The sequence below is a fragment of the Populus trichocarpa genome, chromosome 11 (assembly GCF_000002775.5).
Source record: "Populus trichocarpa isolate Nisqually-1 chromosome 11, P.trichocarpa_v4.1, whole genome shotgun sequence".
In the NCBI taxonomy this organism is placed as follows: domain Eukaryota; kingdom Viridiplantae; phylum Streptophyta; class Magnoliopsida; order Malpighiales; family Salicaceae; genus Populus; species Populus trichocarpa.
Genome location: NC_037295.2, coordinates 6,125,325 through 6,138,716, shown reverse-complemented (window position 1 = coordinate 6,138,716; position 13,392 = coordinate 6,125,325). Strand labels below are relative to the sequence as shown.

The following is a 13,392-nucleotide window of genomic DNA, read 5'->3' as shown; positions in this document are numbered from 1 at the left end:
CAGAGAAAGTCTTATGGCATTATGAGCTAAATTGCTAATAAGACTAAAACAGGTTGAAACAGACATGATCAAACAAAAGGAAATAATTGGGTAGGCTCCATCTTCCCATTCTATAGCAGAACTTTGTCCTCTATCCTTGAGAGTGCACATTGCCTTCTTCACACTTTGCTCTTGCCATCGGTGCTTTGAGGTTTCCAGAGCATTCCCCCTCTAGTGCATTCACTGACCCAGTACCTGAAGCATGATTGGGTAAAGGGTTCGAACTCACGTTTGGAGTTCCTTCGAAGGTTACCCATCCAGCTTTAATCAAATGCATGAGCCTCTTCTTAAAGGCACTGCAAGTATGAATGTTGTGTCCCGCGGCACCAGCATGATACTCGCAAGTGAGGTCGGGCTTGTACCAGTTGAGGTAAGGTGGTTGCAAAGGTGTCAAAGGTTCTGGAGCTATATGCCCGCTGCTCAGTAGCTTTTGGTACATCTCATTTAAGGGCAACGGTAATGGAGGTAGTTGCTCTTGGACTCTTTGGTGTTTGGTTTGAGGCTCAGGTTTTTTTGTGAGGAATGTAGGGCTGAGATTGATGTTAGAAATTTGGGGTGAAGGGGATGGAGTGTGATAGTTCTGGAATGGGTTCTTCCTACCCCTATATCCACTTTCAACATAGTCGACCTCTTTCTTTTTACCTTCAAAGCCCCTTTTCTCCACAGATACATAGATTCTACCACTCTTTACTCCTTGCTCTATGCGTTCAGCTACTGCCACAGCGTCAGTAAATTGTTGGGCCGAACTACCAATCACATGCTCGTAGTATGGGTCCTTGAGCGTGTTGGCAAATAGAGTGACCATCTCTTTATCCAGGAGTGGAGGATGTACTTGAGCAACTAGGTCTCTCCACCTTTGAGCATATTTCCTTATGCTTTCCTTATCCCTTTTCTCTAGGTTGGACAAACTAGTTCTGTCAGGAGTGATGTCCATATTATACTTGTATTGCTTGACAAAAGCATCCACCAAGTCTTTCTATTTTTGGATCTTGGTGTTGTCCAATCTCATGTACCAGTTTAATGCCGCCCCACTTAAGCTATCTTGGAAAAAATGCATCAGTAGTTTTTCATCATATACTACTTCTGCCATTTTGTTACAGTAGGATTTGAGATGAGTCATGGGGCATTGTGTTCCAGTATATTTGACGAATTCAGGAACACGAAACTTCTTCGGGACAACCACATTTGGGATCAAACACATTTCTATTGCTCGTACTGGATCGTACAAGTCTACCCTCTCAATGGCTCTGATTCGGGCTTCTAGCGCTGCCATCTTATCAATGTCATCAGATGACTTGGTCTTGTGGGACTCATTGGCAAATGCATCTATGACTGCGGGGGTTGGTGCTGGTGGCATTGAGTGCACAAAAGCTGGATTGTGTGGAGGTTCATGACCATGTTCACTCATTGTTTTTTCGGGTTGAGCTGTTGTTGGAGGCTGAACAAAAATAGCAGGTCGGTTGGAAGGACCTTCACCAGAGGCATTTCTAAGTGTTTGCTCGAGTAAGCTAGTGAGGCGAGCCACGCTTACTTTCAGAGATTCTAACTCTTCTTGGAAATGGGCGTCACGGTGAGCACGCTCTTCACCTTCCATGTTTTGTGTTCAGAGTCGGGTGTTATAGGCTCTTTGGGGACCTATATTTCAACCTGGCGCATGTATGTATGTTATTTACAATGGATGGATGTATGTGTGTGGATGCAAATGTAGGTACATTGGGTATGACTGGCAAAAACCCATGCAAAATGAATATGTAAAGGGGTTCACGCTCTAAAGGAATATTTTAGGTCATTACATGATGGGTAGGCTTTCTACCTAGTCTTCAAAAGGGTCTATGAACTGCCCAGTGACCACCTCACGTGAAGGCAGTATAGGGGTTTACAAGGAATGGTTGGGACACATTGTGACCGCCATTACCGAGTAAACACTCAGTTCATAGTTGGATGTTTCACGAATCTGAACCCCGACTGAAAGTCATGAGGCAGACCACTACTCCCCACCTAACCTATAATTGGGTTTATTCGTAAAATTAAAATGCATGCTAAAGCAGTAGAAATGCAAGCTAAAATTAAAAACCAACAAAAGGAAAACAATCAAACAATCAATGCTTAGTCCGACCAGACATGGTTGTCCCCAGTGGAGTCGCCATTCTGTCACACGTCAAAATCCGCGCGGCGTCCGCTGGCGATTTTTTTATTATTATTGGTGTTTTGCTTGGTTCTTTGGAGTCGCCACCTAGTATTATGGTCACTAGGAACCTATTGTCTGCGAGAGTCTGAGTAAGGGACTGGTTGTGCAAGGGGAAGACGCATCACCCCCAGTGCACCCTACCTAAGGTAAGCTGCATTGTTGTTTGATTATTTTTTTCTAGGTCGAGTTTCTATTCGTTGGTCTTTTCTAAGGTTCAAGGCAGATCTCCCTTCGTGAAGGAGTCTCTACCTTATTGGGTTAAATCCTAACCGTTCTAAAGTCTAAATTTTAGGATTGCATTTATTTACCCCTTGTATCTTTAATACCCGAGGGTGTACTTTATCGTGTAATTTTACACCCCACAAATATTAAAGTCTACACCTGGATCCTGAAAAAAAAAGAGTTAAAAAAAGGTTTTTGATATTTTGGCCAAACCCTAACGAATGATCATAAACTAGTTATGATATCCATTTTTTGGATTTTTTAAACGTGAAAAAGATGCAATTTTTTCTGAAAACATGCTTGGAAAATTCTTTAGGACTTGGCCGTATGCAATAAAATATTTTTTCTTTTTTTGAATTTTTTTTAAATATTTCGGAGAAAACCGGGTATTTTAATACCGGACTTGTATCTTACAATGGAAGTATACAATCCAATATTAAGCAAACTTGGCAGAAAAATATTTAAGACAGTCACAAGTTTTTTTTAAATGATTTTTTGAATTTTTTTGATTTTTTTTTTATATTTTTGAAATTGTTTTTTTTTCTGAAAAAAAAAAGATAAAGAAAAAGATATAATACACTGCATGAACAGTAGACATGAATTATAATTCACGTCCACTGTTCACTCAGTGAACAGAGACGGCGAAGAAGAAGGGGAAGGGGAGGAGAGAATTACCTGGCGTGGAGGGAGTTGGCGGCCTGGCTGGTGGTGCGCGGTGCGACTGGAGGCGGCGAGGACAGCGGCGTGCACTGGTCCCGGCTGGAAGAAGAAGGAGCAGAGTCCTGCAAAGGAGAAGGAAAGCTCACGGCTGGAGCTGTTGGTGTAGCTGAGGAAAGAGCTGCTACCCCCGGCTGCCTTTGGGAAGGAAGAGAGCTTCTGGGCAAGGTGGTGGCTGCTGGCTCTGCCGTCGCCGCCGCTGCAGGAGTCACGGTGGCAGAGGAGAAGATTTTTACAGAGGAGAGAGGGAGAGAAGTGGTGCAACTGTCACGTGAGATGGTTTTATGGCCACTGGAGGTGGGGATGATGGTGAGAAGCCAGGTGAAGAAGGTGGTGGTGGCTGAAGGCCACGGTGGAGAGAGAAAGCAGAAAAAGGATTGTTTGCAGGAAATACAGAAGGCTGGTTTTCGGCCAACTTTGAGCTCATTTTTCTCCCCCCTCTGAGCATGAAAATTGCTCCTATTTATAGGGCTGGAAAGAGGGCAATCTTGTCTTCAATGGGGAAAAAGTATCAGCCCTTGATTCGACCTGAGTGATCCAAACCGTTGGCTCAAATTGGGCACCTCGAACTGCCAAATTTGCAGACTGCCCGAGGTGCACACTTTGGGCCAATAAACGGAGTCGTTTCAAACCTTTTCGACCCGACCGGACCACTCCCCGGGATAACGGGGTTCCCGGTGGACATTTTGGCGCATGCTTTGTCGGATTTGGGTGCCAAACGAGGCAGAAAACACGGCCTGAAGTCGGCCACTCGGGCAGCTCAGTGGAGAAGAAGATGAACAGTATCCGGCGACGCGTCGCCTGGTCCTGCCCCTTTTTTTGGATCAAAACGGCGCCGTTTTGATAAAATAGGGAATTTTGCTGAATTTCAATTTAGTCCTCCGTCTTTCAATTTCGTTCAATACTATTCCCTAATTGACCCTGAAACTTCGGATTTGATGCAATTTAGTCCCGGCGTAACTTCATCTTCGGCCCCAGAGTTACGCGCCTTTTGCAATATGGTCCTTGGTCTCGGATTTTGTCAATTTAACCCCTAATTGGCCCCAAAACTTCAATTTTCTTGCAATTTGGCCCCTAATTTCAATCAATTAACTTGGTAAAAATTAAATTTGGTCTCTTAAAATTCCAATCTTCTCCATTAAGCCCAAATTAGGCTCCCAAACTTAATTTTTCACCAATTAAGCCCCAAATAAAATTAATTTGACCCATTTAAAGTATAATTAAGTCCTTGCACTTAATTAAATCCTTCATTTGGACCCAAATTAATTCTTAAACATAATTAAAATTTAATTTGGCCCATGATTAAATCAAATTGGCCTATTAAAAATTTAATTATGTTATTGGACTTAATTTTTATGCAAATTTGTCCAATAATCATTTAACTTGACCTTGAATTTGCATTTTTTCTCCGATTTTGGGCACAATGGGGTGCCGAAAGGCCTTGAATTTCCTCCGAAAATTGCATATTGATTTTTGCCTATTTTGCAGCCTGTATTTTATTTTTTTTATTTTTATTTTGAAAAAAAAATGAATTTTGGGGAATAACCCATAATTGGGTTATGACACACCACAACAGAGATATGCCAGAAATAATGATTGGATGACAACTGTTATCAATGAACACTTTCGAGTTCAATGGTAAATGCCATTCAAGTTTGATAGAAGTGCATGATGAATTTACGAGGTATAAAGTATTTTTTTATTTAAAAATATATTAAAATAATATTTTTAAAAAATAATTTTAGTATCAACACATCAAAACATTTTAAAAACATAAAAAAGTTAATTTAAAGCAAAAAAAAATTAAATTTTAAAAAAACACGGTTTCAACCGCGTTCCCAAACACTGTCATATTGTTTTATTAATGACCGATCAAAAATACAACTCAGCATGCTAAAATATGTCCATTAATATATCTGTCCTCAATTTTAAATTTCTTGTTAATTTCTCATGCTATGATATTGATTTTACAAATTCATCATTCATTAGATTTATTATAAAAATGAAAGAGAAAAATGTAAAGAAAACAAAATTGAAATTTGTTGGTGTGTTGTTATTGCAGTAGCAAGCATCTGAGTTGCTATAATTATCCTATTCTATTTTAAATAGTCTAAATGTAAAAGGAAACTAAAAGCAATTACCATATAATTACATTAAATAAAATATATTCTCGTTGAATGACCATATATTTCTTAACACCTATTCTTAACTTAGAGAGTGAACATGAAAAACGCCAACTTGCATATCATGGTCGAGAATGTTTCCTTTCCCAATGACTTTGTGAAAACATATGCAAATTGATTTGATAAAGAATCATATTGTGTTTTAACTAAACCATCTTATATCTTGTCACGAATAAAGTGAAAGTCCTTTTCTATTTGTCTAGTTCTTTCATGAAAAACAAGATTAACAACTATGTATAAAGGTGTTATGTTATCACAATACAACAATGTTGGCTTCGGATGCAATATTCACAAGTCTAATAGCAATGGGTGTAACCAAGATAATTCACAGCATGTGCCTATCATGGCTCCGTATTCGGCTTCTGTAGAAGAGAGAGACATAATTTTTTGCCTCCTTGTTCGCTGAGAAATAAGGGCAGAACTTAGAAAGATACAATAGCATGTACTGGATCCTCGTGATGTTGGACATCCACCCCAATCTGATTCAGAAAAAGTTCTTAAAGACAAATTATTCTATGTATGAAAAAATAAACCTTGTCCTGGACTATTTTTCAAGTAACGCATCACACGTAAAATAGCTTCCACGTGTGGTTCGCATGGTGCATTCATGAATCTTCTTAATACATTAACTGAATAGGTAATGTCTAGCCAAGTAATAGTCAAGTAAATTAGACGACCAACTAGTTGTCTATTCCAAGAAGGATATTTTCGCATATCATTTGATTCTGAGAGCTTCAAGTTCTGCTCCATTGGAAAATTTACAGGCTTGACACCTAAAAAACCACAGTCCTTCAAAATTTCTAAAGTATATTTTCATTATGAAATGACAATACTTGTTGTGAAATTTCTAAAGTACTTCACATTGCCCAAGTCTTTGATCCAAAAATGAGTTTTCAAAACATTCTTGAAAGCTAGTACGACAACAATTTGTTCCTGGTAATAAGAATATCATCAATGTATATTAATAATGATGTAAAAGTTTTGGCATAGCGACATATGAATAATGAGTACTCTGCCTTGGATTGAACAAAACCAGTTGCTTGAATAGTTATAGAGAATTTGGCAAACCATTTTCATGAGGCATGCTTCAAACCATACAATGATTTGTAAAGGTGACACATTAAGGTCTCCCCCTATCATCAAAGACTAGGAGGTGGGGACATAAATTTCCTCATGGAGATCACCATGAAGAAAAGTGTTGTGAACATCAAGTCGATGAAGGGACTAATCTTAGGCAATTGTTAAAGCTAATAAACAACAAATAATAGTCATTTTAGCAGTGGGAGAAAAGGTGTCATGGTAATCAATATCTTCCAATTGAGTGTAACCTTTTGCTACCAAACAAGCTTTGTAACGTTTAATGGTGCCATCAAAGTTTCAATTTACCTTGTAAACCTAACAACAACTAATTGGTTGCTTACCAGGTGGAAGAGAGGTAAGGGACCAAGTGTTATTGGCCTTTAAAGCATCCAATTCAGATTGCATTGCCTCTTGCCAATGGAAATCACGAGTTGTTTCGGCATAAGATGTTTTCTCAACATTTTGATGGACGGCAGCGGTGAAGGAATAATGTTGCGATGAGTAACGATGATAAGAAACAAAATTGCCAGTGGAAAATGTGTACCTTTATGAGAACTGGATGATGAAGACGACAAATGGTTGGGAGATGTAACTTGGTTGTAAACATAACCGTGCAAGGCAGCTGAAGGGTGACAATGGCGTTGTGAATGACGCAAAGGTGCTAATGAAGGAGAATCAGGAATTAAATGTGGATGTTCAGAATATTGGTCTAGAGGTTGTGTAACTAGATCGATCAAGGGAGTAATGATAGTATGAGGTAGTACAAAATTATTGTTTATAAAAGCAGTATGGCTGGACTCATAAGGAAAAATGTTTTCATGGAAAACAACATCGCGACTAGTGAATATTTTATGAGCATGAAAGTAAAAAATCTTGTAAGCTTTTTTATCAGCAAGATAGCCAAGAAAAACATAATGTTTAGTATGAGGAGCAAATTTATGAGTAACATGCACGTAGATAGCAAATGCATGACACCTAAAAACTTGAAGATGATGGAACAAAGGTGGTTTGTTATAAAAGCATTCGAAAGGAATTTTGTTGCCAAGGAGTGGAGTGGGAAAATGATTAATTGAGTGAACAGTTGAAAAAACACAATCTACCCATAAATGTAAAGGAAGATTGGCTTGAAAACAAAGGGCAAGTGCAGACTCAAGAATATGACGATGTTTGCACTCTATAACCTCTTTTTATTGGGGAGTATAAACACCAGAATGTTGATAAGTGGTCCTTTTGCGTTTAAAAAAATCATGTATGGAGGAGAATTCTCCTCCATTATCAACCTGGATATTGGCTATAGAAATATGGAATTGTGTTTGGACAAAATGAGAAAAAATTCTTGATTAAATCTTGTGTTTCACTTCTGTGATTCATAAAGAATATTCATGTAAACCTAGAGTAATCATCCACTATAATCAAAAACATATTTTTAACTAGAAAATGATGCAACTTTATAAGGGCCTCAAATATCACAATGAATTAATTCAAAAGGTCTAATAGATAATATTGAACTAATAGGAAATGATAGTCAATGCTGTTTTGCAAGTGCACAAACACCACAAGTATTATTAAACTGAAAAGGAAAATGTAATAGATGTTCTGCTATAAATCCTAATCTAGAGGAAAACAAATTTCCTAGACAACAATGCCATAAATATGTAGAATAAAAGACCTGATGGCTAGATGGATATGAAGAAGTGGTTGCAGCTATTGATGGATGTCATTGTTGGTTTGATGTCAAAGTAACCAAGTAATAAAGATCATCTCGTTGTTTACTCAAACCAATCATCATCTTCATCACCAAGTCCTATAAAATACACAAATAAGGGGGAAAAGTTACTAAGCAATTCAGATCTTTGACAAATCTGCTGACAGACATTAAGTCCACCTTAAAAGATGGTACTCCAAGCACATTGGTTAAAACAATATCAAAATTTAAAGGCAAAGAGCAAATGAAAGCAATAAAATCTTGCTCTCCACTTGGTATAGTGACTAATGACATAACACCATTGTTGTTGTTGTTAACAAGTAAATTTAAGGAGAAAATAATATGGTTTGTTGCACAATTATCAATAATCATCTAGCGTAACATGGATGTTGTTGGCAACAAACCTGTAGAGGTGTTAGCAGCGTTAGCTCTTAGATTGGCCATAGTATTTTTTGGTTGTATTGTGCCCTTCCCTTGCATGGTGGAAATTATTTGCTAAATTTATATATCTAAAAGTCCAATCAAAACTGAAGATGTCTCATATATTAATTGACTCTCCTTAACATTGTTGGCAAAAAATTGAGGGTCATTATTATGCTTGGATTGAGCACTGCATGGGCAGAATAGGAGTGATGCATATTGTTGGATGGATGTTTAGGATGTTCTGGTGGATAGCTATTCAATTTCCAATAAGTTTTTTACACATGATGATTACAATCACGGTAGGAACAATACAAGGGTGTACGATTAGCAGAGATGAAATGAGAAGGAGCACCTTGTCCATGTCTAGTAGCCATGGCCACCGATTCTTTCTTGCACACATCCATAACAGAATTATCTGCTACTTCACGAATACTGCCCAGGCTACGCTGCTTATTTTCCTATACAACAGAGGCATAGGCCTTAACAATGTTAGGAAATGGGTTCATCATCAGAATCTGACCCCGAATGGCACTGTAGGAATCATTAAGTCCCATTAGGAACTGCATCAGCTAGCGTCCATTGTGATCTACTCCACAAAAACAGATGGTATTATTATAGGATCCTAATTCATCCGATAGTACTATCTTTTTTTATTAACAATATTGTTTTTTTAATAAAAAATCAAAATAATTAAAAATAAATATTCACAAGAATTTAAAAAAATAAGCAAAAAGATTTATTTCTGGAGACAAAACTCCCATTTTCTCATTAACTTTTTTTATGAAAATAATCTTTTTTTATTACTAGCATATTGTTTTTTTAAAAAAAAAAAACTCAACATAATATAAAAAGCAAGTTTCAAACAAAACTTTTTAAAAAATTTATCTTTGAATGTTTTTTTGTTTATATAAAAAAATTTAAAAGTAATTAATTCATGAAAATCATACAAAAATTAACAATTAAAAGATATTTTAATTCCCATTGAATATTAATGTGTATTTTTTCTTTGATTTATTGCATATTAGACTCATATATAATTGTTAAAAAAGTAATTACAAATATAAGCATAAAAGATCTAACCTCATTTAAAAAGTATGATATAATTGGATGATTTATTAAATAAAATTACAATGATTAATTTAAATAAAGATTTATTTTAAATTAAAAAAAGATTTTAAAGACGTAGGGGTCGAGCCCACGAACTCAGTCTCAAAATAGAAAAGGGCAGGCATGTATGGGCTAAGACTCGGTTTACATTTAACAGATTACGTATCATCTAACTTATATAAAAAAGAAATCATCTAATAAAACAATTTTTCATCCGATTTTATGGTAAAAAAAAAAATCAAGCTTGAGATTTGTTTATCCCTAAAGCTCAATTTTAAGCCCATTTTCACCATAAAAACTCCTTTAAATTTTCTCATTTCAAATTTCAAAACACTCTAAAATTATTTTTAAAACAAAAACAAAATTAGATCTGAAAAATATTTACAAGCCCCGATCTATATTTTTTAGAATAAGACAAATTTATTGACACTAAGGTTGGATTATTTTATGGCTAGAATATGACCAACCAAATTCTTTCTTTTCTTGTTATTTTCTGAAGATTTTCTCTTTCATTTCTTAAAACTTAAGAACTAAAAAGTGACAAAAATAAAATTTCTGGACCGAAACATAAATATATGAAAATTCAAGGACCAGGTTATGAGAAACTAAAACTTCAGGAAGTAAAGTTAACTTTTTCATGTTACGATAGCACTACAGTAGAGTTGGAGTTTTGAAGCCGAAACAAATTGATATGTCATGCACGAGTGATGTGTCATTCGAGAGTGCTAACGATATCATGTTTAAATTATGTAGAATTTGGTTTAATGTTTTTTTTAATAACTTACATAATTCTAGAATTTGGTTGATGCTGATTGAATAACAGCCTCATTAAAGAATTCTTTTAGATTTATTAAAACTAGGCATTTTACATGCACATGAAGTTCGAATTGTTTATCTAACCAATGGCTTTTCGTTGAACTTATTTATTCCACACTAGATAGGTGGCACATACACTAGGGCCAAAACTTTTTAAGTGTTAAAAAACCAATATTGAGGCGTGTTTTTCAAGAAGAAAGAAATTCGAGAATTGACTTTACTTATTCAATAAAATCAATTAATTTAATAATATAATTAAAAATAAAAAAAATAATATAATAAATTGAACTAAACAAATATATACAATGATGAACTTATAAAATAAACACTTGTTAATATCATAAAAAAATATCCTTCTAATATTTAATAATGAGTTTGTCTTTTATAGGATAATTTTAGTCATAGGATTCAATCTGGATTAATTTAGATTTTTTTTCAATTAAATTTTTGTATTCAATCCTTTTATGAGATTATCCTGATTTTATGTGTTAGGTCACGAGTTTTATGAGTTAATTCAGGTTGATTTAGACAAATTTTATTTTGTTAAATTTGTTTGTTGTTGATAATAATATTTTTATCATATTATTAAATTAATCAAGATTATTAAAACCAATAAAATCAATAACTCGATTCTCAGATTACTTAAAAAAAAAAAAAACACTACCAAAATCTAGTATTAAACTAAAACATAAGTGCTTCTGCAATGCCTACAGACCCCATCAGAAAACAACCTTGGGATACTATGGTTGACAAAATGGCATAATATTGCTTCAATCCTTAATCCGTACATGTGAATGGTCAAAAACAAAAATTGTATATCGATGCTGCTTCAAGTTTCTGCGTAAAGGAACTCTATTTTTTTCCTTCATTATATGGCAACTCTTGGAAGCATGAAGAGGGACATACATGTAGAAGATAAGGTATTGAGAAGATGCTCTACTGTATCTTCCATTTAAAGCATCTTTTACAGCTTGTCTTTCCCCTTTTACATCAATAATTTCACCATACTTTTCTTAGTCATAGACAGCTAAGTTCTAGGCAGTTTCTTTCTGTGAAAATCATAAACACAGCTCTATGTTATATATATCGATTCTTCTCTTAATGAAGTGAGCCATATAGACAGTCAAATCTTCATCAAGTATTATCTTTTTTCCGCAACAGCTTCTATTCAAGGATGTGGCTTCAATTTATGGAATAAAGGGAGGTGGAGCTTGTAGAAAAAGCCCTTGGCTAGACAACAAAGGCATTTTTCAACAGTATATGCTTTGCTCTAGAAGGCATAAATAGTTGGACGATCTGGGCCATCACTCACCAACTTCATTTGGGTGCAGTTGTATTATAGGGCAAAACCTCCATTGGCATGCAGCTACTATGAGACACAATATTAAACAATTCATCAGTGTGCACAATGCCAAAGAAGATTTGCCCGGCAATTCTTCTGCAGTTTGGCTACATGGAGATGAAATACTGGCTTCAATTGCTCACTAGTATTGGCATTATTCATAAATGTTTAGGTGATGAGCGCTTCTTTCTATCAGCTAAGAAAATAAAACTAATATGTTTGTGCAGCTAAATCCTACATATTTTGTTTACATAGAATGCACTAAGGGAAATTTCAGTAAGTAATGAATTTAAGCTTGGAAGTTGCTTGGAAGTAGTCAGATTCGCTGAATGTTGTTAGTTGGCTTACCAAGAGGGAAATAAAGCCATGAAAATTCTCTTATGGATTTCGAATCATTGATGATCTTATTCGCCTTAAACTTTATTCGTGTTTTAAGAGAAGGTAATAATGTTGTGGTGATTGAGTTTGTGGGTTTACTGTTGCATTTGTCGTCCATCAAAGCTCCTGGATGTCGCTGAGTTTAATGACAGTTTTCATGGTCTTCTATAAGGATTGTTGAGGTGGTCCTGTTTTGCTGCAGCTATTCTATTTCTGATATGATGAATTAAGGTTTCTGTTGTAGCTGGAAGTCTTTTTAGTCTACTCTTATGGTTCAATACCGGTCGACCAATCAGATTAAATGATTCGACCGTCTGGTTCAGAAATGGTCGACCAATTAAGTCGGTAGAATACATTTACTGTTCAGATTAAAATTTTCTTTGATTAGTTTAATTTCTTTTTTTTCTGAGACTTGAAGCCTATAAATGGGCTTGTAATCAGAAGCACAATTCAATATATATATATATATATATATATATATATATATATATATATATAGAAGGAATGCACAAATTAATCGTCTTCTTGTTGTTTAGTTTTGCTTATTGTTTTGTTGTCCATAAACACCTAACACACCTATTTTTCTTCCAACAAGTGGTATCAAAGCTTGTTTTTTTATTGTTTGACATGGCCAATACGAACTCCCCACTTCAATGTCCTTGTTTGATAAAGAACAATTATGAAATTTGGTGTATTCGTGTGAAAACTTGGCTAGATTCCCAAGATGTGTGGGAAACAGTTGAAAAAAGCTTTGAGGAGTCTTTAGAAAGAGCAACATTGACTTCAACCTAAAGGGAGGTCAATGCAAGGCGTGAAGGAAGGATCAACAAACACTCCTAATCCTCCATCAGTGTCTAGATGATGCCACTTTTGAGAAAGTGGCTATTGCAACCACTGCCAACTAAGCATGACAAGTTTTGCAACAATAAAACAAAGAGCTAATAATGTAAAAAATATACACCTATAAACGTTACAAGGTGACTTTGAAAAGTTACATATGTTTGAATCAGAAAGTATTTCATATTACTTTGCTAGAGTATTGGTCATTTGCAATCAAATGAAAAGATATGAGGAGAAGATGGGGGAAACACGTGTGGTAGAAAAGATTTTATGCTCGTTGCAAAAAAAGTTCCATTATGTTGTGATCACGATAGAAAAATCATAAAATATGGACTTTTTTACTATTCAAGGA

The 13,392-nt window shown here is 35.5% G+C and overlaps 1 protein-coding gene across 1 annotated transcript; it reads right to left on the bottom strand.

The window, feature by feature from the left end:
- Positions 1–130: 130 nt before the first annotated feature.
- Positions 131–1,633, bottom strand: LOC112326138 (uncharacterized). Its single transcript, XM_024593462.1, has 2 exons — positions 1,121–1,633; positions 131–1,015 (listed from the first exon to the last, which is right to left on the bottom strand). The coding sequence occupies exons 1-2, from the start codon at positions 1,631–1,633 to the stop codon at positions 131–133; spliced, it is 1,398 nt and encodes a 465-aa protein (XP_024449230.1).
- Positions 1,634–13,392: the final 11,759 nt, after the last annotated feature.

Bases quoted from the DNA above. Each gene is read 5' to 3' on its own strand.
- LOC112326138 (XM_024593462.1), bottom strand. From the start codon at position 1,633: ATGGAAGGTGAAGAGCGTGCTCACCGTGACGCCCATTTCCAAGAAGAG. The intron at 1,016-1,120 runs GTAGTATATGAT...ATCCAAAAATAG, and splicing joins ACTGTAACAAAATGGCAGAA to AAAGACTTGGTGGATGCTTT.